This window comes from Lottia gigantea, assembly GCF_000327385.1.
Source record: "Lottia gigantea unplaced genomic scaffold LOTGIsca_65, whole genome shotgun sequence".
Classification (NCBI taxonomy): domain Eukaryota; kingdom Metazoa; phylum Mollusca; class Gastropoda; family Lottiidae; genus Lottia; species Lottia gigantea.
In genome coordinates this window covers 1,081,030-1,107,170 of record NW_008710211.1, presented here as the reverse complement: position 1 = coordinate 1,107,170, position 26,141 = coordinate 1,081,030, and the positions used below count along the sequence as shown (strand labels likewise).

The following is a 26,141-nucleotide window of genomic DNA, read 5'->3' as shown; positions in this document are numbered from 1 at the left end:
ATCAACACTAAAACTGATTCTCAAAATAATTGTCCATGAAATGCCCAAAGTATCACATTGGACCTAGATGAACAAAACTGTCCTCAAATTATAATTCCTATGCTTTCAAAAGTACAATAATGGATTGCATCTTGTTAATAACTCTGTAATATATTTATGTATATGTTTGAAATCATGCCCAATCATCTGGAAAAAAATGCACTTGAAAAAATCATCAGTTAAAAGAGATTATAAAGTGATTGTAAAGAGGTATTCTAAATTTTTTTATGTGTATCGGAGACACTGATAGCATCAATTTACACCATTCCAATTTTCAATCAGACATCTGTGGTTCCTGCAATTCCATTAAAACTAAGTGTTTAATGACGTCACTAATCCCAAAATATGCTTTATCACACGCAGGATTAGTTATGTTATCAAGCACTTAGTTTTAATGGAATTGCAGGAACCAAAGACGTCTGTTTGAAAATTGGAATGATGCAAATTAATACTATCAATGTCCCAAATACACATAAAAAATTTACAAAACCTTTTTATAATCCCTTTAAAATATAATCGCAAAGTTCGAATGTTTTCCCATCCAACATCACATGTCAAATCACTACTTTACAATCCTCTTTGAATCTCCTAATATATTAGCAAGAGCATTAGTTAGCATTGTTCCTAGTTTCCTGGAACAAAACCCGAATACATTAACTCAGAATAAACATCAGTAAGTTTAAGTCCTAAAGCTGTTTTCAACACAAACACTCTTTACTATCTTGCACAACACCTATTTACCATCCTAGAATATGAATTCTGCACTTTTTCTTCAGTTGTGATAAAATTTGACTGAACTGTTGGCAATCCCCACTGATAATATTATAAACGTAGAGATAATCCCATAGTTCCTTGTTATTTCAACGGAATTCCTTACATGATTTTAGTGCTTCCATATTGTACACGTTTTTACCAGATAAAAAACAAATGTCCTTTGACTTCATACATTCATTATTATATCTTCAGGGAATTCAGCGCTGTGGGTTAGAAACTCAGTGTGGTAGTCAGAAACATAACTTATTGTTGAAATTGCAGACTCCTTGCATTCCTTGTGCATTTGCAGTCTTTGGGATTATGTGATTTCTTTGGATTAACGGCTGAGTTGAAGAGTGATCCAGGTAATTGATGGAGCTAAATTAAATACCACATCCATGTAAATCTTAAAAACCTTTTTGTGTTTTTGATTTTTCTTCAAGCAAAGAATTCCATGTCAAACCGTCAAGCCAAATATTACACCTGACCTTCAAGCACTTTCTTAAGTTTATACAGGAGACATCCCAGACTGCCACCTGAATGACTGTTCCTATATTTAGCGCAAGATCACAAGAGAAGACAATTCCATTTCCAATGAAATATGATCCTAACTCAAACAGAGACCGTCTAGACCAAAATTCATAAAACTTAATATAATCAGATGAAAAAACCAAACATTTCCTACCACCCTTTAGTTGTAAAGGTCACAGCAATTTGTATCTGCAGTTAGATCTTTGAGTCACCTGTTTGTCACTTGAAATAGAAACACATGTGGTCAATTATTAACTCAAACTAGTGGAGACATGGTGAATTCTTTTTCCACTGCCCAGACATCCTGGTAGATAGTTCCAAAATTAAATACACATCTCCATAGACACTGTTTTTTAATTTTAACCTGTATTATGTTTCAGCCCTCAGCCCTGAAATCCCTGAGCTGTTAGAAATCCAAAAAGAGTGGGGTAATGCCACTGTTCTTGCATAACATTGCCAGTCTTCATTAGACCATAAAAGGTGCAGAAAAGTAGGATGTAAAACTCCATTCATTTCATTTCATTTATTTTTTATATATAAACCGCACAGGAAATTATGAATATTTTACTTAAAAAAAAATTTAGAATAAAAATTCCCCAACACTTAATCTAAGGTCATGATAAAATATGACAAAGGTCATTACATAACCATAGTTACATAACCATTATGGTGGAAATCTTCATCATAGGCATTTATAATCAGGAAACTCAAGAGAATTTTTTTCATTCCACGCATGACTAAAATTCATAATTTGACAAAAATAAAAAATCTGCAGAAGTCCTGAAGTCCTTTTGAATTCAATGTTTTGTTTATGTTTCGTATAATCTCAAAACAGTTAAAAGAAAAAAGAGTAGGCTTATGCTGCTGTCCTGGCAAAATTTCCCTCATTGCACACTGCAGGTGCAGAAAAGTAGGATGTAAAACTCCATTCATTTCATTTATGTTTCATATATTATAAATTGCAAAGAAAATTATGAAAACTAAAATTTACACAAAAAAACAACTCCATAATTGAATCTAATATCACTGTAATATATTTTTAAATGAGTTAACTCTTTATTATAATCAGGAAAATCAGAACAAATTGTTCTCATCTTTACGTTCCACATGACTAAAATTCATAAATCTTCAGAAGTTTTTTTAAATTCAATATCTAGTTGATCATTTCCTCTTTCAGTTGAAATCTAGTAGAGCAATTAACAGTCTAACGTTAGTAACGTTTTAAACAATCTATAATAATAAGATTTAATAATATAGAGTTTAGACTCTCTTGAAGATGGGCAGAAAGTTCTTACTTTCAGTTTTCATTTGGTAGGATATTTTGACACATTCAGGATAGTAACTAAAGTTATTTCAAAACTTCTAAAACTGCCTTACATTTGAAAGTTTGAAGCAGAAACCAATTTGGTTGGTGGTCAAAATGAAAATATTTTTGAGGCAAAACCTTAGCCAATCCATAAGATATAATGCAGGTGTATTGAAGCAACCTAGTTTTACATTAAGGCAACCTAGTTTTACATTTATACAACCTAGTTTTACATCAAGGCAACCTAGTTTTACATCAAGACAACCTAGTTTTACATTAAGGCAACCTAGTTTTATATAAAGACAACCTAGTTTTACATTAAGGCAACCTAGTTTTACATTAAGGTAAACTAGTTTTAGCTTTATATCAAGGCGATTTAGTTTTATATCATGGCAACCTAGTTTTACATGTATGACAACCTAGTTTTACATGTAGACAACCTAGTTTTACATGTAGACAACATAGTTGTACATTTAGACAACCTAGTTTTACATTTAGACAACCTAGTTTTACATTCGGACAATATAGTTTTACATTACGCCCAACCTAGTTTTACACAAAGACAACCTAGTTTTACATTCGGACAATATAGTTTTACATTACGCCAACCTAGTTTTACACAAAGACAACCTAGTTTTACATTCAGACAATATAGTTTTACATTCAGACAACCTAGTTTTACACAAAGACAACCTAGTTTTACATTAAGTTTTACATTAAGTTTTACAATATCTTGGCAGACTGAGAGAAAATCTGTGGTACAGATAGTCCTAGTTAGTATGGACCAGATGGTAGCTAGCTATCTCCCTCTTGATCACATACCTAACATTCTATAGATATATGTTAATTATACACCATCAGGTAAACTAGAACATACACCTAGTTTTTATCTTATGCACCATAGCAGGTACTCACTCTTCTTTTTGAAGATTTTAATTTTAACAAACATAAACTTCAATATTTTTGTTATATAAATTGTCAATATATATGCTTTTCGATGTTAACTGTTAACGTCATTTATGTTTTTTGCATAGGAAGGGAATGATTTGCTTAACATAAGAGCATTTGATTGGTTCAATACTGAATAGCCAAAAACAAGACATTCATAACAATTTCGTTAGATCATGGATGGCAAGTGGAGGCAAACACAAAAAAAACAGGTTTAATATGATCAGATTAAATATATTTTAGTCTGAGTTGATAAATTTAATGTTATTTTTTGTGGCAATTAGCTTAAAAGAAAATGAACTGGTGTGCTGATTTTGAATTGTCTTGATGTTCAGCTTAACTATACTTATTGGAGAATAGAGAGAACTGTTTAAAATAGAAGTATATACAGGTTATACACATTTTATTGTGCTGTAAAAAGTACAAGTTCGAACAAAATTATGTTCATTATTTCTGTATCAACCTGAACACAAAATGGTTTGCTTATGCTTTGTACCATTCCTGAATGTTAATATCATTTCTCAACGGACTACAGAAAACTGTTTAAAATGGCAGGTGTATATATATATACAGGTAATAAAAACTACCAGAATTAATGAAGCTGTCAGGAGATGTGCAACTCGACTTCATTTTCAATAAACCACCACCCTCAGGTAATAAACTGTACCTTGGCACCAACCTGCAAACCTTGCAGAATTAACTGTGTCTTGGCACCAGATCAAAACTTGCAGGGAAATCCAAGTCAGGTGAAACAGATGTAAACAGAGAGATGAGAATAAACATACTGAAACATGTGGTTTGTACAGTGAAATTGAAATCTTTTAATGTGTTTAGAAATATTTTTTGATGTAAGATTACTTTTCCACAGTTTTTTGAAGCAAACGTTTATAAAAATACAGAAATAATGAATTCAGAATGAAATAACAAAATTTTCTATATGACCAAAAAAGGGTAAGGGTCGTTGAAATCATAGACGTATAGACTGAAGGCTTGTTAGTGGAGCCGAAAATTTTGAAGGGTTGAGATGTTGGGCAAAGCATGAATCTGAGCACCCAAGGCGCTAGTCTGCCTGAGGTTTTTTTGGGTTGCTGCCCGAAAAGATTCTGTTTTGGGCCTCCCCCCCCTAAAGCCATCCTCTCCATCTCCAACATCTATGGTTGAAAGGTAACAAGTTACTATTTAACAGAAGACAGTGGCACAATGTTAAAGATTATGCTGCAAACTTTCAAGACAGATGTAAAAGAAACATTTTTGACAAAGTTTTCTGATAAAGATTTAGGACAGATGGAACAATGTCTTACAGTTCCTGTAGAATTCCTCCTTGGAGACAATATTAATTATCAGGAATCTCAAATTTTTTTTTCTCCAGAATAAAATTCCACCAATGCCAGATTCCCTGGGCTTTAATAGATGTCAGATTTTCTGTATGAGGTCAGATAAGGTCAATTACCATTCTCAGACAGAGAAATGGCTGTTATTTTGCAGGTGAAATCTGCGTTATTTCTGTAACAATGTGCTTAATTGCTTGAAATGATCAATAAGCAAGTTTTTTATTTGTTTGCAGACTGCATGAAGATTGTAAAAATTGACTGCCAGACCAATAATATGGGGGGAATGCTTTAAGCTCATCTAAACTGCAATGCATGGGCAAAGTACAAAAGTACAAAATTAAATGAGACCAAGAGCTAAACCAACGTTGACAAAATCAATGAAGTAGACATGAGTTTTGTAGATCATTCAAGATAGAAAAGAATGTTATACAGGGTATGCTTAATGTATGGTGCACCAAATTCAACTCTATGATTGTGTATGTAAACTCAGCTTCCCTTTTTACAGGCCAACATAGCAAACATATGGAGGTATGCAGGCCTTTTGAAGACTCCATACAGGTAACATCTTTGAAAACTCAGTCATAGAGTAGCACCAAGGTCTTCAGAAGAGTGAACTCTTCCTGCTTGCTACAGCCACATTACTCAAAGTGGATTTCAAATTCAGTAATATTTTGGACTTACAGTAATAGACCTTATTCACGCATCTGCCATAATGAATCCAGAACGAGGCTCATAAAGGAAACAAACGAAGGTAACGTGGCATCGCTGCATTAAAATCGCCACCTTGACGTCTTTAAAGCCTCCAGACCTAGTAACTCAAAACTAATTATATTTTCCAAAATTAAAATCAGAGTTGATTAAGCTAGTTAATGATACTTTCAGATGAATTTTACCCTCACACATTTCTGAGAAAGTGCAGTTTTAAGCCCATTTTCTCGTTTTTGAGCATTGTTCAGTGACATCACATAGGCTCTTCATTCATATAACGTCTCCATCTTATCAATGGATGACGTAATTTGTGTTATGAACCTTAATTTCAGTGTCTCAGTAACAAGGCGTGAATAAGGTCTATAAAATTATGTTACATGGTAGGTCATATTATCAATTGTTTTTACATACAATAGGTTTCATATGATATTAATACATAAATATAGGATAACGAAGGTAGAGTAAAACATAATTTATTCTGTCTGTTTGAGAAGACATCAACATTATAACAATGTTACTGTGACCTTTATAATCATTTATATTAACTTCAAGGTCATGTATAAATTGTTATGGCATGGACCATACTTCAGTCTTATTGTATATGATGTATAATAAACTATTTTTTGTTTACAATACTTTGGTTTCTTTTCATCACAGAAGATTACATAAAAAAAGTTGGCCATATTTGAAAAGTTTCTGCCTGCTTAACACTGCCACATCATCATATTTATCACTATGTTTTCATTGTATTTTTATCAAATATATATTTTAGAAACACTGATTTCATAGCTTTCTCCCAAAAAAAAAACTTTTTTTCTTTCAAATAATGAATTTTAGATTTGCTTTCAATTAACTTTAAGCCCAAATTAATACAAGTCCCCAAAAACCAGATAATGAATTATATATTAATAAATTTAAAGCCTGCAATGCATCATGAAATAACAAATTAAAATATCAATTCTAAGAACTACAAATTGAAATATCAAAACATCTAAGGAAATATATTGAGAGGAAACAAGATAAAGAAATACAATATCTTCTAATCAGCTGGTAAAACACATTAAAACTTATTTCAACCCACTGACAATCAGAGATGGTGGATAACATCACAGGCACCTGTTTTACAGTATCCATGGTTTACTGCAGGACATTTTGAACTGAAAGTCAGCTTAGCTTAAAAAAACTGACGGTAAAATAATGCCCTATATAAGTCATTTTGAAGCTCAAACAGACCTGACTGGAAGATCATCAAGAGAAACAAATGTGCAATAAACAGTTTCACCAAATCAGTGATTTAACCCTCCAATGTTAACATCAGGTTGACTAATTAATGATAAAGTTCAATAAAAAAAAACATAAAAATTCCTTCAAATAAAAATCAATTCAAGCTCATGTGTTGTTAAAAACTTCACAAAGATAAAAACAAAATTTGAAAAAATACAGCAATTTTTGGGGTTTGAAAGGACTAAACTGTAAAATCAATTTTAGTGATTGACAAATCAGTTGATAAACACAAGCATCTTACATTTTCTGAATGTAATTGTGGATCTCTATCAAAAATGACTGGTAATTATAACTACATCAACATCCCTGCAGGCACCTGTTTCAGTGAATCAATTATCTACTTCCATGCTCCATTAAAACTCAAGTTCTGGCAAGTATTTTAAGTGGACATTGAAAGCTATTACTGAAAATCTCTTAGCCATCACAGTTATTCCTTATCACAATATTTCTAAATTATAGTAACTGGGTCAGGTATATTTTGAAAAGTAGAAACATATCATATTGGATTAAAACTGACAGAGAAAAGGTATCAGGTATTTCAATTGTAATTCTTCAGAAGTTTAACCAAATTATCTTGTGAAAGTTCTGTCTGAAACTTGGTGTGCATTCATTCATTCAAGAGGTTTCATCTGTCTGTTGTAGAATTTGGGCAAAACTAGCAGTTTTAGGGTATTGATGTTGAGGTGGTACAGGTACCTGACAAAATCTTGGCCGCTTTACAAAGTTTTAGTTAAGATGCAGTCATCTGCTAATAACAGGTAATTTCAAATAAATATTAGAAACTGACTGGAACAATTACATCATCCAAAGTTATCTTTTGGTGAAACAGGCCTATGCCAATGATGACCTCTACAGCCAATAAAGTTAAAGACTAGCTGGAAGTGATGAGGGCTGGCAAGAGTCCAGTACAAACTAGTGAAGTGTCTCTCATGAATTGATGTTACAATCTTACAATCTGATACAAAATATCTATTACCTAAAACTTTTATGGTCTCCACACATTTCTACTTAACAGACTTTGATATATTTTACTCTACTGTTAGATAACAAACTATCTGGGACATAATTCTATACAATTCTGTCCATTCAGAGATATTCTCAAAGCAGTAACCTTAGTGAAATTCAATTTTTACATCATTGACAGGTATAACATGAGAGGACAGACCATCATAGGTGTCAATATTCTACTTTTGCGTTAATCCCTGTCGAAGATAACAATGGTGCACAAGGACATTGACCAGTTCTAAAAGTTAAACTTTGAAAGATTTGACAGAAAAGTCTGAATTATTTAATGTTTGCAGATTGCTTAATTTAGGAACTAAAGTGCTGAAGAATTTTACTGAATGCTGACTTCTTTCTTTCTGTGCTGAATAAAAAGTATATTTAAGTAAAGGGAAATAACACCATTCAGACTGCAGACAACAAAACCACAAACTAAAGAAATAGATCATATCAGCCTGGAGGGCGTTATTAATATATTTATAGCCAATTATCATCTTTAATATCTTCATTAATTATTCATTATTCATATGTCAAAGGTCATTAAATGCAGCTGTAAATATTTAATGGTTAGTCTTCAATTTCCGTTGACTTTTTGACCACTGTGGTTTCTGAATTGCAATTGAGCAATTATTTCTGAATGAGAATGAACTTGTTAAAATTGACATAGTAATTATAGACTTAGATTGTCTTAAATACAGAATATTTGATCCATACAAACGTGCGACTTTCCGCTCATCATCTATTACGTACTGAGAGGTTCAATGCTTCACTTCTCGCAATAGGAATAGTTATTATTATTATTATTTGATTTTTGTGGCAAACACATTTGATTTGAATAAAAATTCCTTGGAAATTTGTGTTCATTGGGTCATTTGCAACCAAATATTAGCAAGAGCAAATTATTAAAATTAAAATGTGTCAAAATAAAATTTAAAATTACAAAATAAGAAAATAGAATATTCGTAGGAAGCAATTGAAAATTTCGTCTGTAAAATTGTGTAAGTCATCTATTTTGAAATCCATTCCAAGAATGGATTATTTTTATTATGTAAAAGTGGCTGATGACATTGAATCCAGAAACCATGGAGGCCAGAGACACAAACACTTTATGTTCAGTTCGTTATGGTAGCTAATTATAAATGGTGATTTATTTACAGATACAAGTGTGGCATATCATTCTTATAATTCCCTCTGACATATCCAACCATTTACCTCATTAAATATGCATGAAGAGAGGTCAGATGAGGTCAAGTAAAAGAAGAGTAAGATGACTAGTGTAAGGGTAATTACATGCCTCATTAAGTTAAAGATAAGACTAATTTCAATATGTTTAGAATCTTATCTCTGGACATTGCCCTGTTTGTTGATTTGTAATTAAGCAATTAACCACTTGTTGAAATTTGTGTTTATATTTGAAGGGTATCTATATCTACCCCCAAGGGAATACCTGTCACTCGGGTTAAGGTAGAAGGTCACTCTCAAAGAGAAGGGTTTCAAATTCTATCTTTCAACTCTCCAACTCAATTTAAAGATGGGTTCCCTTATTTATATTTAAGAAAATGAAAATGCTAATACTTATATGAATAGAAAGTAAAGGTGTTCTACTGACTTGGAAAAATACCAGTTTGTCTCACATGTCCATAATTAATTCATAATTAGCTAAATTAGAAGAGAATTACTAGCAGAATTCCAATGAGTGACCGATCAAAAAAAGGTCAAAAAGTCTCTTTTTGTTTATCCAGACTGTACATACATGGACATATGCAATAATAACATAATGATATGATTAAGAATATGTGATAATTCATATGAAACACCAATTAATCAAATAGTTTGCTTAATTTGACACTAAAAATAAGGAAACCCATCTTTAATGGACATTTTTCCAGTTGTGGAACCAAAACACTTTATTCAAAAATAGGGAATTTTGGAGGAGCGAATAGAAGAGGTAACCAATGCAGTACAGAAGCTCATCATGTGTGAACCAATTCCTCTTGTGATTTTTATTTCATCTATTTTATACTGTGTCAAAAATATAGCACTGGATACCCTACTTCATCTTATTTGTCCCACAATCCAGTGACAAAAACTCATTGATTAAACACCACATGTTGAAACATGGTTTATCAATTTTTCTAAGTAAATTAAAAGATTATGGGATATATCCAATAAATTTGCTGAAGCTATTAACTCCAGTGACATCTCTATTATAGAGTTTAAACAGTTTATTACTTAATACCGTGTCATTAATTTTTTTAGTCATATACCACTTACGACAAACTGATTGTTCATGAGCCTTTTGACTAAAAAAGAAGTCTTAATCTGGACAACACTTGAAACAAACTACTAATATTACACACATTATTAGATTAGGTTCAAACTGAGAGATAATCTTTCTATTATCGATTCTAATTTATAGATAAATTACTAACTACTTCAATTTGATTAAAGATTAAGTCACTTACGGTGATTCTAGTTTGAGGTGTTTTGATAGTAAAATTTGTTGTTGTAATCTAGAATTGCAGATAATGTTTTGCATACATTTTCCAACAGTACAAACCCCTTTTCAAACAAGAACAAAGGAAGTCTACAATACAAATATAGAAATACGGAATTTTACTCATGTGAAAGGCTGATAGCAAGTCCTCCAAGTTTCAATTTTTTTCAAACTTCTTGGAAGGTATTATTTTAGATTTTACTTGGGACAGTTGACGTACCACAGTCAAAACAAGCTATGTATCTCTTTTACTTGGGACAGTAGAGGTACCACTGTCAAAACAAGCTATGTATCTCTTTTACTTGGGACAGTAGACGTACCACAGTCAAAACAAGCTATGTATCTCTTTTACTTGGGACAGTAGAGGTACCACTGTCAAAACAAGCTATGTATCTCTTTTACTCAGGACAGTAGACGTTCCACAGTCAAAACAAGCTATGTATCTCTTTTACTCAGGACAGTAGAGGTACCACAGTCAAAACAAGCTATGTATCTCTTTTACTTGGGACAGTAGACGTACCACAGTCAAAACAAGCTATGTATCTCTTTTACTCAGGACAGTAGAGGTAACATGGTCAAAACAAGCTATGTATCTCTTTTACTTGGGACAGTAGACGTAACATGGTCAAAACAAGCATTTCAGCTTTCATATATGTATTTTCCCACTAGATGCTAAATTAGAAAAGTTTACAAGTACAGTCTATAAAATTCCAATAAATAGATTCGTTTCTCCTTTAACTTAACAAATAAGATGTTAAGATCAAACTAAATAAGGAATAATACTGAATTGATTAATTAGAACAATGTAGTTGTATAAAATGTGTTATTAATATTGAAAAGTGTTTAAACTTTGTGACAATTGTCTAGTAGGTAGAAGAGAGTATCCAAATAGATCATATTTCAGATATATTATCAATACATTATAGAAACTAGGTGATTTGTTATTATAGTAATAAGATCAGGTTGTACAGGATCTGACAAGATATCAAATAGGCTGCAATATATCAATGATTTTCAGTCTTTTCAATATGTGTCAGATGACAACTTAGTTAACAAGTATGATATTAATGTTTATATATGCTAGAAACTTGTTGATTTGTTGTTAATACAGGATCAGACAGAATCACATTTTAAAAGAGGCATATTAAATGAATTTGCTAAGATGAAATAAGTATCACTTGGTACCACTAACTAGGGACAAGGGACAAATACCTGAGAAAACTCTTTGACAATTATACATGTATAGTGTTTCATAATACCAGCAGTGTCATGAGTTTTGGTCTCTTTAACCTCTTGTACATTACAAAATTTATCAGTTCTTAGAATAAAACGGATAAATTTTGAGTAATGTAGACTCGAGCGTTCTTAGAACCTTTGTTATTCTGGCCCACCTTTGGCAGGTGGTCTCGGAACAGTTCCCAGATGAGACTCGATAAATTGGTGTAATGTAAATAGTAACTGTTCCAAGAACGCTTTACTATGCATGCCACACAAGCGACAGAATACTTTATAGCGGCTTGATGTAAAAGAGGATTTTTAATTTGCCTGTGTTGGTTGAGTGAGGGCTAGGGATTTGGGGTGTAAGTGTCAATCAGTAAGTGATTAAGCTTCTTTGTCACTTGTTCCAGTATCTGTTTTTAGATAGATTGTTGTTTGCTAAATGTTTTTAAATCTTGAAAACTTGTGTTCCAGGTTTTCAGTTCTGATGGGAGTATATTTGAGTGGTTGGTGCAAGAATATTTGTTAATGTCAGTGTCTTTGTTTATAAAATAAGAAAAGTAAACATACCTGCCCTTCACATTTTCTGTGACATATATACCGACAAACTGAAAATATAAATTCAAAAATAAATCGTAAATAAGGCTAAGTTCGCTCCACATTTAATACAACTGAAAATTGGATGACAAGGGCAATAACTTGTATTCCTCGATTGAATATGCACACAAGTCAAGTCAAAACATCACCTGATGATACTAATGTAAATTGTTGAAACAATTTATGTTATAAAACCATGAAACACCACGAAATTGTGTTTTATTATTAATTTTAACTACAATTTATCCATTTGTGTCTGGATAATTCTGCCTGCTTAGGTAATTGTCAATTGTTCCCTAGAGGGGTGGTATATATTGTGTATTGAGAATGAGCGTGATTTTAGAACTTTGTGAAATAAATCTATGTAGCGAATTTTTTTATATTTTTATGAAGAAGAACCCCATTTTAACTTTTTCACATCACACAAGGAATCAGTGTTCTGAATTATTTAACAATTACTCTTACACGCAACGTCTCCTCAGAGAAAATAGAATACAAATTAATAAAATAACAACAGAAATAGAAAGAATGTAATCAATAATTGAAGGGTAATTACCAAAAATAGAATTGATTGCATAACTCAATAAAGAGTTACTTCAAGCGATTTAATACATGATTCAATACATTCTGACAAGCAATATTAAAACACGCAAGACCAGAAATTTCAATGTTTGAAAAACTTGGAAATACATTATATTGTTGAAAAAGCATATCTACAAATCATCAAAAAGAACAGGCTTTTTATTCAAAGGGACAGATGTGCCATTTTTTTGACCATACTTTAGTCTCAGAAACGAGAATTTATTTGCTAAGCCAACAGTAATAGTGTTCATAGCTCAGCTCAGCCGTCAAAATTCTAGCCTTCGACTCCATGTGTATCCTGAATTATCTGTGTTTGAATGTTAAAATGACGACTCTGTGATATATAAAAACACATATATAGAAATAGTGAGTAAAATTCCTAGTTTGAAGTATTTTTGAAGGAATTATACGATTTTTGACTTGAGTAAAATCTTGCATGTGTCTGCGCTTCCAAGATTATCGTGTCCCCGAAAGGATTTTTTTTGTCTCCGATATTTTTCATCACCTGCATGACAGACCGTCCTTTTCCAATCAGATTCATTTTCCTTTCAATTACATGCACACACATGTGATTATTGACATGGTGGACAACGACCAACTGGAGATTTTTGTCTTCTCGTTAATGGCTTAATTGACAACAATCTCCAACCAAGACCGTTCATGTGCCCGCACCTTTAGACTCTCAGTTTCACTTTGCTGATATTCAATTCACATTAATAATTGATATATTACAGTAATAAGTTTTAATATTGAAACAGTAGAAACAGTCGGATAATAATTTAAGCCGTCTGTTTGAATATAGAGTAAGCGTATTAAAACAATATTCCACCTCCCACTTGTTCCCATGTCAGGTGACATTGATCTCGACAATTATAGATACACAGACAAAAGCTGCTTTCCGTTTCGAAATAGAGTCAACGTACTTATACAGATTATATAAATACTGTGTATTTTAGATTCCATAGACCTGAAGAGAGAGGTAAACACTTTCGACTTATATTCTAGAGACCTGCAATAAGTTAGTGTTGAAGAATGCACTAGAAACCTGCAATAAATTAGTGTACATTGTTGAAGAGTGTACAAGTAACCTGCAATAAGTTAGTATACTGTGTGGATTCTGCATTAGAAACCTGCAATAAGTCAGTGTATATTCTTGAAGAATACACTACTCAGAGAGAGAACCATGCCATTAGAGACAGAATCTTTCCTGAAAGGGGCAGTAACTCATCTGGACTTGATTAAAAAGTTTTCATTTTAAATACAAGTGAATTGAAAAGATAGGGAATTATAGGCATAAACCTCTTCCCTATTCTTATTATGTAAATACATTTTAAAAAGTTACATGACAAATTTCTCAGATTCATTAAATGGGTAAGTCTCTTAAAATTCTAATTTCCTGTCTGACGGATTTAAAAAAATATCTATGGTACGTATTAATTACATTACATTATATTGAGTCCAGAAACAATAAACACTTTAGTCTATAGACTAGATCAATATGACATAAACACCTTTAGTAACGAAGTGAGACAATGAAACTAGTGAGAAATCGTAGAGCAGTATCGCAGTAATTGTTAACAGTATCGCAGTAATTGATGATCAATGATTTGGTTGGTTGATTACCTTTTAATTTAAGACAAGGAATGAGATACAAGATATTAATTCTATACATGCTCTGATTGGTTATAATATTAGATATTGACTATACTTATTATGGCAATTAGTCTCATATAATCTTTATTGATATAGTCGTTATATTTATTACCATTTAAAGCAATACAAAAGAAGTTTTCTGGCCTTTTTTTTTAAATATGATTGTGTTACAGAGTCGAAGTCTGTGGTTCTTGTAATTTCAGGAAAAGTTCCGCCAAATATAATTTCAAATACAATTCGCGCCATAGATGCAGGAAATTGAAATTTTGCAAATAGAAGCTATAAGTTTGCAGATACACAAACAAAGGATAGAAAACCCTCAAAAATCAAGATAATAAAAAAAAAATTATATTTCTTACTGAAAAAATTTACTTTCAATTCACAAGACAGTATTGCAAACAGTGTAATCTGAAGTAAAATCTTTTACATTTTCAACATATCTTGAAAATTACAATTATTTGATACAATTAGTATTGTAAAAAGGATAAATAAATAAAAAAAAAAACGAAATTTTGTGCGGCTTACCTTCACACGCAGATCCCTGATTGCAAACCATCTGTTTACATACGAAACATGTATGGGGACGTCGAAAATGGTAAAGTTTAAAGATATGTCGTAAGGGCTGGGGTTCCTCTGGCTGAAATTAGAATAAAAATTAGAATGAAAATTAAAATTGAAATAAAGAAAATATAATATTAGTAATACGGTCTCAAGGACTTTTAACATATCACAAACACAAGACAAGACAATATTATGGAATAGGCACACTTGTTTAAAGGGATTGTAAAGAAGTTTTCTAAAATTTCTATATGTATCGGGACACTGATAGGATCAGTGGCGGAGCCAGGTTTACGTCCGAGAGGGGGTGAAATATCTGTGGTTGCCCGAATTTCTAACCTAGTTATGAGATTTTTGCCTGAAAAATATGCCTTTGGGGCTGCCACTGGATAGCATCAATTTGCACCATTCCAATTCCAATCAGACATCTGTGGTTCCTGCATTTCCACTAAAACTTAGTGTTATGTGATGCCATTAATCGAGAAGGCCTATGTGATAAAGCATATGATATATATTATTGCGATTAGTGACGTCATAAAACGCTTGGTTTTAGTAGAACGGCAGGATCAGAAAACAGACATCTGACTGAAAATCTGACTTCTGCAACTTGAAGCTATCAGTGTCCTCGATACACATACAAATTTTTGAAAACCTCTTTATCATCTCTTAAATAAAATTTAATGTTTCAACGCAAATTACACGTCATCAGATGAAATAATGAGAGAACAGTAAATATAACAACTAAGAATCAGAGGGATTAACGGGTTCAAACTTTTAACATATTTTGAAGAAACATCATTAGGGCTGAGGTTCATTTAGATGGAAACAGAAGTAAATATTATTTCAAGTAAAGACTGTAAGTGAAATGAAATGAATGGAGTTTTACGTCCTACTTTTCTGCACCAAGTGGGCTAATGAAGACAGGCAACATCATGCAGGGGGCAATGAGGGAAATTTTGCCAGGACAGCGGCATTAGCCTGCTCCTTTTTCGATTTCCAACTGTCGAGGGATCTTTAACATGCACAGCCTGTAGCACAGAGGACCTCGGTTTATTGTCCCATCCAAATGACTAGACGCTTTTTCCATGTGAGCCCCTGCTACCTGCATAAATGACAGGGGGAAACCAGGTTGAAAAATCCGAAGGTATTATCTCAACCTATGCCAGGATTGAACTCTGGACCCTCCGGATAGTGAGCAAGCGTTTAACTCACTGAGCCACCATGGCTTCCTATAATGTTCAAGACTATCAGGAAAACAAATCAGGTTTCTTCACAAGATTTTATCAAAGAATAAGATGCTTTCAGATTTTATTTCTCATGCCAAATCGATTTCATCATCACCAACAAAGCCATGGATATTAACCAGAATCAAACGAATCAGCTTTCAGACAAAATGGCTTTTAAGACATTTATTATTAACTTTGTGCTAAAATTGCGAAACAAATTGAACGGAATTGGAGAAAGACATGGGAAATGCAGTGATGTGTACACACAGAATCTAACGGCTGGTATTATATATTGTCATGCACTGAGCTAATTATATTGTATTTTGTATGATCAATATCAACACTGCATTTTATTTAGTTATCAGCTTAAAAAACATGATAGTTCTCTATTGATATGGCTGTAACAGATTTATAACATTACTTCAAATATACAGAGAGACTCCTTCCATCAATGATCTTAATATTCTGTTAACTGAATGCAAACCTGAAATTCCAGAAATCAGCTAATGCCATCTCTTTATAGAAAAGACAATTCTTGAAAACGTGAATACAACGCTGATTTATGAAGTTTGAATTTTCTGTATCACTCAAATGAAACAGTGTCAGTAGGGTCTACTATATTATAGCTAATTCCAATTCACTTGAAAATATTCAGTAAAATTCGAGTTAAGGAGCAAAAAGTACAAAGATAGTAGAGTGAAATGTAACAAATTCATTGATATGACATCACCATTAATTTTTTATCTGGTGAAAATGTTAAAAAACAATTCTCAAATTATAAGGCCTTTTCCATAACTATCTGTGTTGATGAGAATTTCCAAACTGAATCTGTATCAGCAGCATGAAATGACCTCCAGTCATTTAGCATAATGAAATACTTCCAATAGCTCAATCAATTTCTTAATTTAAGATTAACATATCTCTTCACAGACGTGTTTACACGACTTGTGTCTTATTTCAACAAAGTCGTTCCATCTTCAAAGATGATTTTGGTTGCACTGTTTACATCATTTGCATTTTACGCAGGAGTTACAAATGCACCATTTTGTTCTGTGTGGCTTCAAAGGGAGAATTACAAACAAATTGCAAGTAAAGTTAATTACAGTATAATTTCATTGACTGAAAATACACAATCTGTCAGCTCTAGACAAATTATAACAAACCCTTTTCATATCAGCCTCTTGGACCTACAACACTTGGAATCTGGACTGAAAAATCCAAAAGTTTTATATCAGCCGATACCAGGATTGAAACTCTGGATCCTAGAGATACGTATAAATGCTCATATTGCAGAGCACCTGTCAGGAGAGTAAATCAGACTTAAAATTAAAAACAAATTCAGATAGATAACAAAAAAGTATATGACATGAAGCAGACCAGGCTTACTCTTTTCAGAACACCTTTTGATTTTGCCATTCTTCGGACAAGATTTTTATTAACGAAATTGTCTTGCTTGAACGGATTCTAATATGAAATGAGAATGAGTTTTCGGTAATAAAATCCGCTCAAAGAAAACAACTCTGTTAACCAATCAATAATAGTGTTCACAGTTCACCGTCAGAATTTGAACCTTCAAATCCATGTGTGTCCAGAATTATTTGCGTTTTAAAGTTAAAAAGAGGACTTGAAGTATTTTTAAAGGATTTGTGAGATTTTTGTAAATTTCTAGTACTTTTGAAGACTATTTACATATATTCAAGATCCAAATCAACCCCCTAAAATGGCGAATCTGTCCCTTTAAGGAAATCTCTTGAACACCTGATTGAGTCATTATCAACTATTTCAGCTAATAACTGGAACATAATTCACAGGTGATTTATCACATTCAGACGTCCGGTTCTGATGACATGAATTAAAATAATAGAATAATATTGATTTAAAATCTCGTGAATGGGATTGTGTCAGACAGAAGACTATAATCATTCAGAATACCTGACACAAGGTCTTCAACTAGACAATAGAAATAATCTCTATAGGGGTTATGTTATTGGAGACCCAGGTATAACTACCAGGAGTTCTGTGCATGGCCTAGTGAAATGCGAGATGACATAATTGAGTAATGAAACATGTGGGAAGTTGTCAGGTAATCAGACCTAACCTTTCAAAATACCAGAAAGTCAGTTTGTCCTCAATCAAATTAAAATACAGAGCTAGATGTTTAGTTTCCTGTCCTGTCTGCTAGTTATTTGCATCATCAGATATCCACATAGCAGAAAGTCAGTTTGTCCTCAATCAAATTAAAATACAGAGCCAGATGTTTCGCTTTGTGCTTTTTCTGTCAGTCGCTTATATCATCAAGGTTCTATTACAATTGTTTCAGTAAGTAAAAAGAGCAACAGTCCATAAATTTAATATCAGTAAATATTTCTGAAATATGTATCAATTCAAAAACATAAAGTGAAAAAAATGGTGAACCGTGACATGACAACTTATTGAATAATTGAAAAAAACAAAAAATGAGTGGAATTTATGTCCTACTTTTCTGCACCTTATGGGCTAATGAAGATGGGTAACACCATGCAGTGTACAATGAGGGTAATTTTGTCAGGACAGCGACAGAAGACTACACTAATAAAAGAAACAAAGACAACAGCCATGACATTTATGAACTCAATATTACGCAACATCATTAAAAATTCATGTTAGATCACACATATTCTGAATACAGGAAAACAGACCAAAGTGAATCATTTCCTTTAAATAAGTAGCAAAACCTACCACATAGTTTACATGCTATACATTATTACAGCATTGTGGTTTTTCCAAATTTCAGCCTTGAAAATGTGGTCTCATGTTATACATTGTTACAACACTGTGGTTTTTCCAAATTTAAGAAATTTGCTTGTCATATGACGACGCAATTCATGTGAAGTAAAATTGTTTCCGTGATGTTTTACAGGATTTCAAAATTATGGTCCAAATTTCATGCTTGAAAATTGTTTATCTCTTGTGACAATGCACTTTCCATTCACATGACATTTATGCGAACATTATCTGACGTGAAATATTTTACGATGTAATTAACATGTTATCCTTTATTTCAAAATATTGGTTTTTCCACATTTCATTTTTAACATTTGCGTCTCATGTGACAAAGTACTTTTCATTCAAAACACACTTATTTTAACAAAAATCTCAAGGAAAATCTTTTACAGCATTTTCTACTATTTCACGTCAAAAATCTTTAATTCTCAAGTGTTATTTTATAATCTGTGACAAGTGGGATATCTTTTAAGTCTCCTTCCTTCCACCTTCATGAAATAAATAGACTCATGTCAGATTAACATCAATTTACTCTCCACTTCTTTAAATTCCTTGTTTCATGCAAAAAATTATTTGATATCAACATCTATTTGAATGCAATTATATCTTATTTTATTCAAATTAAAACTTCAGAAACTAAAATCCTCCATATTATTTAAAGGGACAGATGAGCCATTCTTTTTCACCAATCATACTTAAGTCTCGGAAACAGGAGACTTAGCTGAGCCAATCCAAATCCATGTGTGTCCTGAATTATCCGCGTTTGAATGTTAAAATAACGACTCATTTTAAGATACTCTGTGATATATAGAAATATGTAGAAATAGTGAGTAAAATTCAAATATAATTCAAATTGAACAAAGTGGTCCCACGTCTCCTTATTAACTTGCATGTTAAATTCCATTAGTCATGTGATCACATGGCGCGGAGAAGTAATAAATTCATGCTCATTTCCGTCTGCAGGAATTTCACTTAATTATCTTTGGTCGGAAATTGACAAAAAGTAAAAAAATATGACAAATTTTCTTTGTTTTTACAGAATAATCAATAATTTGTCCCTTGAATAAATTCAAGTAGACTTGATTCCTTTTCCTCATTATCTTAACGACCAATTAGGGACAGTTAATATCTTACAGGTCAAGGCTAATACAAATTCCATTCTTTTAAAATCAAGTGAAAAATGTGTTTTGTCATCAAAATGGCACATTAACAAATCTGATTTTCAGGCAGAATTTTTAAGCTATTAAGATGAATTAGATGCTAATCTAGACCTTTTTTTTGTTTTGGAACAATGCACTGTCATTTTTCAAATAGGAGTTGGGAACCCAATGGCAGAGCGTAAGAACACCTGAAAGATGAGTAAGCCCAGCTCCCATAGCATGACACAGTAAAACACATGAGGGATTCAGCAAGTAAACAAACACACTTCCTTCTGTCCTTGTACTTAGGTTGGTATGCAACAATTTTATTGTGTGGGAATTTATTGTACCACATAAATATCAAGGAATTGTAAGACTCTCAGTGCTGTTTTGAAGCTCATATTTTTAATTAGCATAAAAATAATCTGCGAAATTTATTTACAAAAGTAACATGAGAGTAGTTTTTCCAGTTCTTAAGATCTTGCAACGTTATAATTTATCTATTGTGTTTTTACAGTTTTAGTTTTCGTTTAGACTTGGTGCTGGTGCACCTTAATGCATTTCATTTCATTTCATTTCCAGTTGTTAAGAGGATGTACACATCATATCAATTAATATCATTGTACAAGACAGACGACAGCGAACAAAGAAAATATCAAAAGTGAGCTTTTAATGGGACATGTATGGTACTTTACTTCTCTTCACCATTAGAAATATCAGTAGGAGGCCATAAAAAGGTTTTAACAATTTGTTTTTAATGCTTCTAGAGTCACGGCCCTTTGTACCTGGTTGTAACTCTAAATGGAAAATGACTGTTTGGAACAAAGAGATGAGTTGATGAAGAACAAGTATTGGTCGTCCAATAGTACTTAAATTATTCCATTATTATCCAGATTAGATCTGAAGATTGTCAAACAGCCCTGGGGGTCAGAACACCAATATGGGGAATCAAGCTGGAAAAATCAATTGTGAAAGTAAATAAGGTTCCAATGTGCTCCTCAAGACTTAATAATATTTCAATACAATTACAGAGAGTGAAATGAGAAATTTCCATTTGCACAAAATTTCAACAATTCCTTGTGTTTACAAAATTTTAAGAATTCCTTGTGTTTACAAAATTTTAAGAATTCCTTGTGTTTACAAAATTTTAAGAATTCCTTGTATTTACAAAAATGTTAAGAATTCCTTGTATTTACAAAAATTTTAAGAATTCCTTGTGTTTACAAAATTTTAAGAATTCCTTATGTTTACAAAATTTTAAGAATTCCTTGTGATTACAAAATTTTCTATCAAATGTCTGTGGTTTCTGCAATTCCACCAAGCATTCCATCAAACTAAGCATTTTATAACATCATTAATGATGAAGTCCTTTGCTTAGGTGATACAGCATATTTTGCTTTCAGTGACGTCATCAAACGCTTAGTTTAAGTGGAATTGCAAGAACAAAAGACGTCGGTTCGAAAATTTAAATGGTACAAATTGATGCTACCAGTGTCCCTGATACACATACAATTTTTAGAAAACCTCTTTACAATCCCTGTAAGTTTTTCATTCTTATTTACTGCTCTAGGTTAGGTAACACCATGCAATATTTATTTTCTCTTTTTCAATTTGATACTTTTATTTTATCATATCTTGAGAATTGAAATTGGGAAAATAATACAGGGCTTTATCCCTTTAATGATAATAATATTGAAGAGAATTAGATATGTGGTTATTCTCACAATCTCCAATAATAGTATAATGAATAATCTCTTTCTACAACCATATCTTCAATAATCATCATATCGGACATCATGTCCACTTCTCATGACTGTTTACATCAACTTTATGCTGATATAATCACAAACAAACCACCAGGGAGACTCATTTAACCCTCCTATTGTCACTCTTCATTTTCTCAATCATCATCCTACACTGCTTAAGGGTTAACTTCAGACAAACGTCAGATTTCTGCCTGGCAACAAAACTAAGCAACATGCAGCAGAAGTGTCCAATCAAATCAGACAATTGATGGTGGTTGATGTAGTGTCTTGCTCTTTAATTAAACTGATTGAATGATTGAATGAGAATACAGCTACTTATGTCTGAGTTATATATACTGGTCTTTTACACACATTAAAGTAAAAATCAGTTTTATCTCCTACTTTTTCTGCTACTGATATGTCATGGCATTGTCATGCCGTTTCCATGCCAGACATTTCAGGACCAAACGTTGGATTTGTTTAAAACTTTTTGCCTAAATGTGCAAAACCAAAAAAAAATCAGTCAGATTAAGGAAGGGACCACCATTTATGAATCTAAATTTCATTGTGCTCTTTGATGGTACAATTAGGTAATTATATTCACCACATAGAAAATGTCTAGAGGAAAATATCCCTTTAAATATATGATATTTGCTCTCTTGATCAAATTGAATGGAGTTAAATTAGGTATAATAAATGTAAATACAGCGTGTTGCGGCACAAGGCAGTGCATGTCATTTTGTCATTAATCTAATTAAAACCGACATTTTGATTGAGGTCTGTGCACCAGTACATCTTACAGGGCAACAAGATGGCATCAGATTTCAGTTTATCAAGATATTCTATAACACAACATGCAACAATCATCTCATAATTTCTTTCTCTTGTTTACATTCTGAACTACTGTCCTAAGTTTTCTGTAAATTAAAGTTTAGTGATGATTTTTGTGTAAATTGGAAATGAAATGAAATGAATGGAGTTTTACGTCCTACTTTTCTGCACCATGTGAGCTAATGCAGGATGCAATGAGGCAAATTTTGGCCCTTAGCGATTTCCATCTTTTGAGGGATCTTTAACGTGCACAGCCTGTAGCACATGGGGCATCGGTTTATTGTCCCATTATTGACTGACTAGACGCTCAGCCCCTCATACCTGCATCACTGACAGGGGGAAACCGGGTTAAAAAATCCAAAGGTATTATTTCGACTTATGCCGGGATTGAACCCTGGATCTTCAGGTTAGCGAGCAAGCATCTAACTCACTAAGCCACCACGACTCCCTGTAACTTGGAATTTTATGTTCAAAATGATAATGAGTCATAGAATAACTTGGCATCAGATTTCAGTTTATCAAGATATTCTATAACTAAACATGCAACAATCATCTCATAATTTCTTTCTCTTGTTGACATTCTGAAATACTGTCCTCTCTTTTCTGAAAATTCAACTACAGGCTGTGCACGTTAAAGATCCCTCGATAGTTGGAAATCGAAAAAGAGAAGGGTAATGCTGCTGTCCTGGCAAAATTTCCCTCATTGCACCCTGCATGGCGTTGCCCGTCTTCATTAGACCACAGGGTGCTGAAAAGTAGGACGTAAAACTCCATTGATTTCATTTTTTGTAAATTCAAGTTTAGTGATGATTTTTGTGTAAATTGGAATTAAAGATTCAAAATGATAATGAGTCATAGAGTCACTTTGCATTGAGAAAATTAGGCATAAACACAATTCCCTTCCACAAATTTCAAACACAAACAATCTAACCTTTCAGCTTCTGTATAAACAAATTTCACAATGATAATAATTGCCCATGGTTATACAAAACAGCCAACCAAAATGTCAAATCAAAAACTTCTCAATATCTAATGATCAGAAAGAATAGTTTTCAAAGAAATAATCTAACATGAATAGGCTTAAAACAAATCAATTCCAAACAGATTCACCAAAAAAACTAAGCTGAAATTAATAAAAATACTGAAACACAAAAACGCCTCCACTGAATCTTTCAGATAAAAGGATAGAATTGATGTTAACCTCACTGCTTTTATCTTCTTGCATATTGATTACACAAAATAAAAGCTTATTTTAAAATTTCCAACAGCTTTGTGCAATATTTTCATCTTCTTTAGTGTAAACGTAGAATTCCATTTACTTATCTTTTTGATGTTTTCTTACTTTTTTTACGTCCACATTATAATGTGGTTGTATATTGTTATCACCCTGTCAGTCCGTCCATTCACATTTAGCTCACGCACTCAATCTACAGGCTACAATTCTTTTGATTTTTATTTTGTGGGTCAATGTCATTATGAAGATGATCCCTATCAATTTTTGTGATGATCTGATAATTTTTCACCGAAATATTGTGTCCGACTGAGCATTTTCACTCTATTAGGTCACTCTATTAGATCATTCTAATAGCTAATAAAATACCAGTTTCTGAGACTAAGGTACGATTGGTCAAGCTGATGGTGAACCTATCCCTTTAATATAGTTTTTTTGACAGTCATACCAACAATCATCTGGTGATCATAGAGACCAGGTTTTTTTTCTTGCGGTGTACTTAAAGAGAGAGAAACAATATGATATTATTGACTGACCAGTGCCCAGTCCAGCTGACCATTGTTGACCAGTCTATAATCTATTACTATAAACAAACAATAATTTACCACGGTCAATAATAACTGAGAGGGATAGTCCGACATGAAACATCTGCTGAGAGGATTGGTCATTTTTATACCTTTTCATCAATTAACACAATGGGATGCTTTTTAATGACACTTATATTTTTCTTTTCATCAGATACACACATAATAATATTGACTTCCTAGACACAAATTAACATTATCGTAGCGTATTACTATCACACTATAGTGCACACTATCTTGAGAGATTTTTTTTGACAAGCTTATCTAAGCACAATAAGGGTTTCCACTTATTTTCCTTTCAACAACATTTTCAAAGTCAGTTCCCTCAGGCCCAATTTTTGATTTTGGAAGTACTGTCTCACCAGACACCAGAATGGAACCCCAGGTCTCATAAATTCAGAACCATGTGACCTATTACACAGATGTCAGTCAAACCACAAATATTGAATATTAATAGGTTATTTTTTGTTTATCAGAAAATCATAAATCGATACTTGACCAAATTTCACAGAACTGAGCTGTTGATATATTTACACCTATCCTGTATAAATGATATTATAAATTATGAATTGATATCAATAGGTGACACAGGAGGGTTAAATAGTGTTATTTATTGTCTCTAGGTAGATCTGAAGCAGGAACTGTTGGTCACTTTTCATCCATCATAAATTAAAGATGGACATCTATTGGGGGAATTGACCACACTGTTTATGATGACAGAAATATGGATCTTTTACAGACTTGAAATATGACAGAAGTGTTTAACTTTCATATCAAACACCTGAAACAACAAATTTAGCCATTAATTTTATATCTAATATGCTTAAAATATTTTCTATAAATTTTGGAAAATTAAACAATTCTTTAAAAAATAAAAATATTTTTCCATAAAAAAAAACAGATTAAATGAAAACAACAACAGAGCAAACTTGGCGGTGCATGATCTTCTGTATAGAATAAACACTAATTCAAAATAACAAAATAAATATCAAATTCGCTGTAAAAAAACAGACAGTATAAATTAAATTTTGGAAAATAAAACAGTCCTTAAAAGATTTTTTTTGTGTGACTAAAACTACATTTTTCCACAAAAAAAAAACACTGTATAAATGAACACAACAAGAGAGCAAACTTGATGGTACATAATAATCTTATAACAAAATATTTTGTATCCAAAATAAATATCAAATTTGCTGTAAAAACACAAAAAATCAGACAGTATAAATGAAACAAGTATAGAGAACAAAGGCAGTGCATTTTCACCTGGGGGATTTTAACGGCCCACGGATCAGTCAGGTAATAATAGTTGTAGTAAACAATAGAACAATTCTCTGTAACAGTCAAACAGATGACAGGAAACACAAAGAACAAAGACAGAAAAATACATCTCCATATTCTGGCTTTATTTTCTACCTTCAAACTTAAGATGAGTAATCATGACAACCAAAAAGATTGAGAAATAGAATCTGTATTTTGATCTGAATATTTTTTCAACACAAAAAATATTTCAATTGAATGGAAATTAACCAACTAACTGATATTGATGTGTTTTTTTATATTCTCTGCAAAATGATTTACTAAATGCAATTTCAAACTGTTGACACATTTCTGACAT

General features: G+C 32.4%; 1 protein-coding gene across 1 annotated transcript; it reads left to right on the top strand.

The window, feature by feature from the left end:
• Positions 1-2,806: 2,806 nt before the first annotated feature.
• On the top strand, positions 2,807-3,333 carry LOTGIDRAFT_59909 (hypothetical protein; the record flags this gene model as incomplete). The annotated part of the gene is made up of 2 exons (XM_009064758.1): positions 2,807-2,918; positions 3,158-3,333. Coding segments are annotated over 2 exons (288 nt in total), but the record flags the coding sequence as incomplete, so codon positions are not given.
• Positions 3,334-26,141: the final 22,808 nt, after the last annotated feature.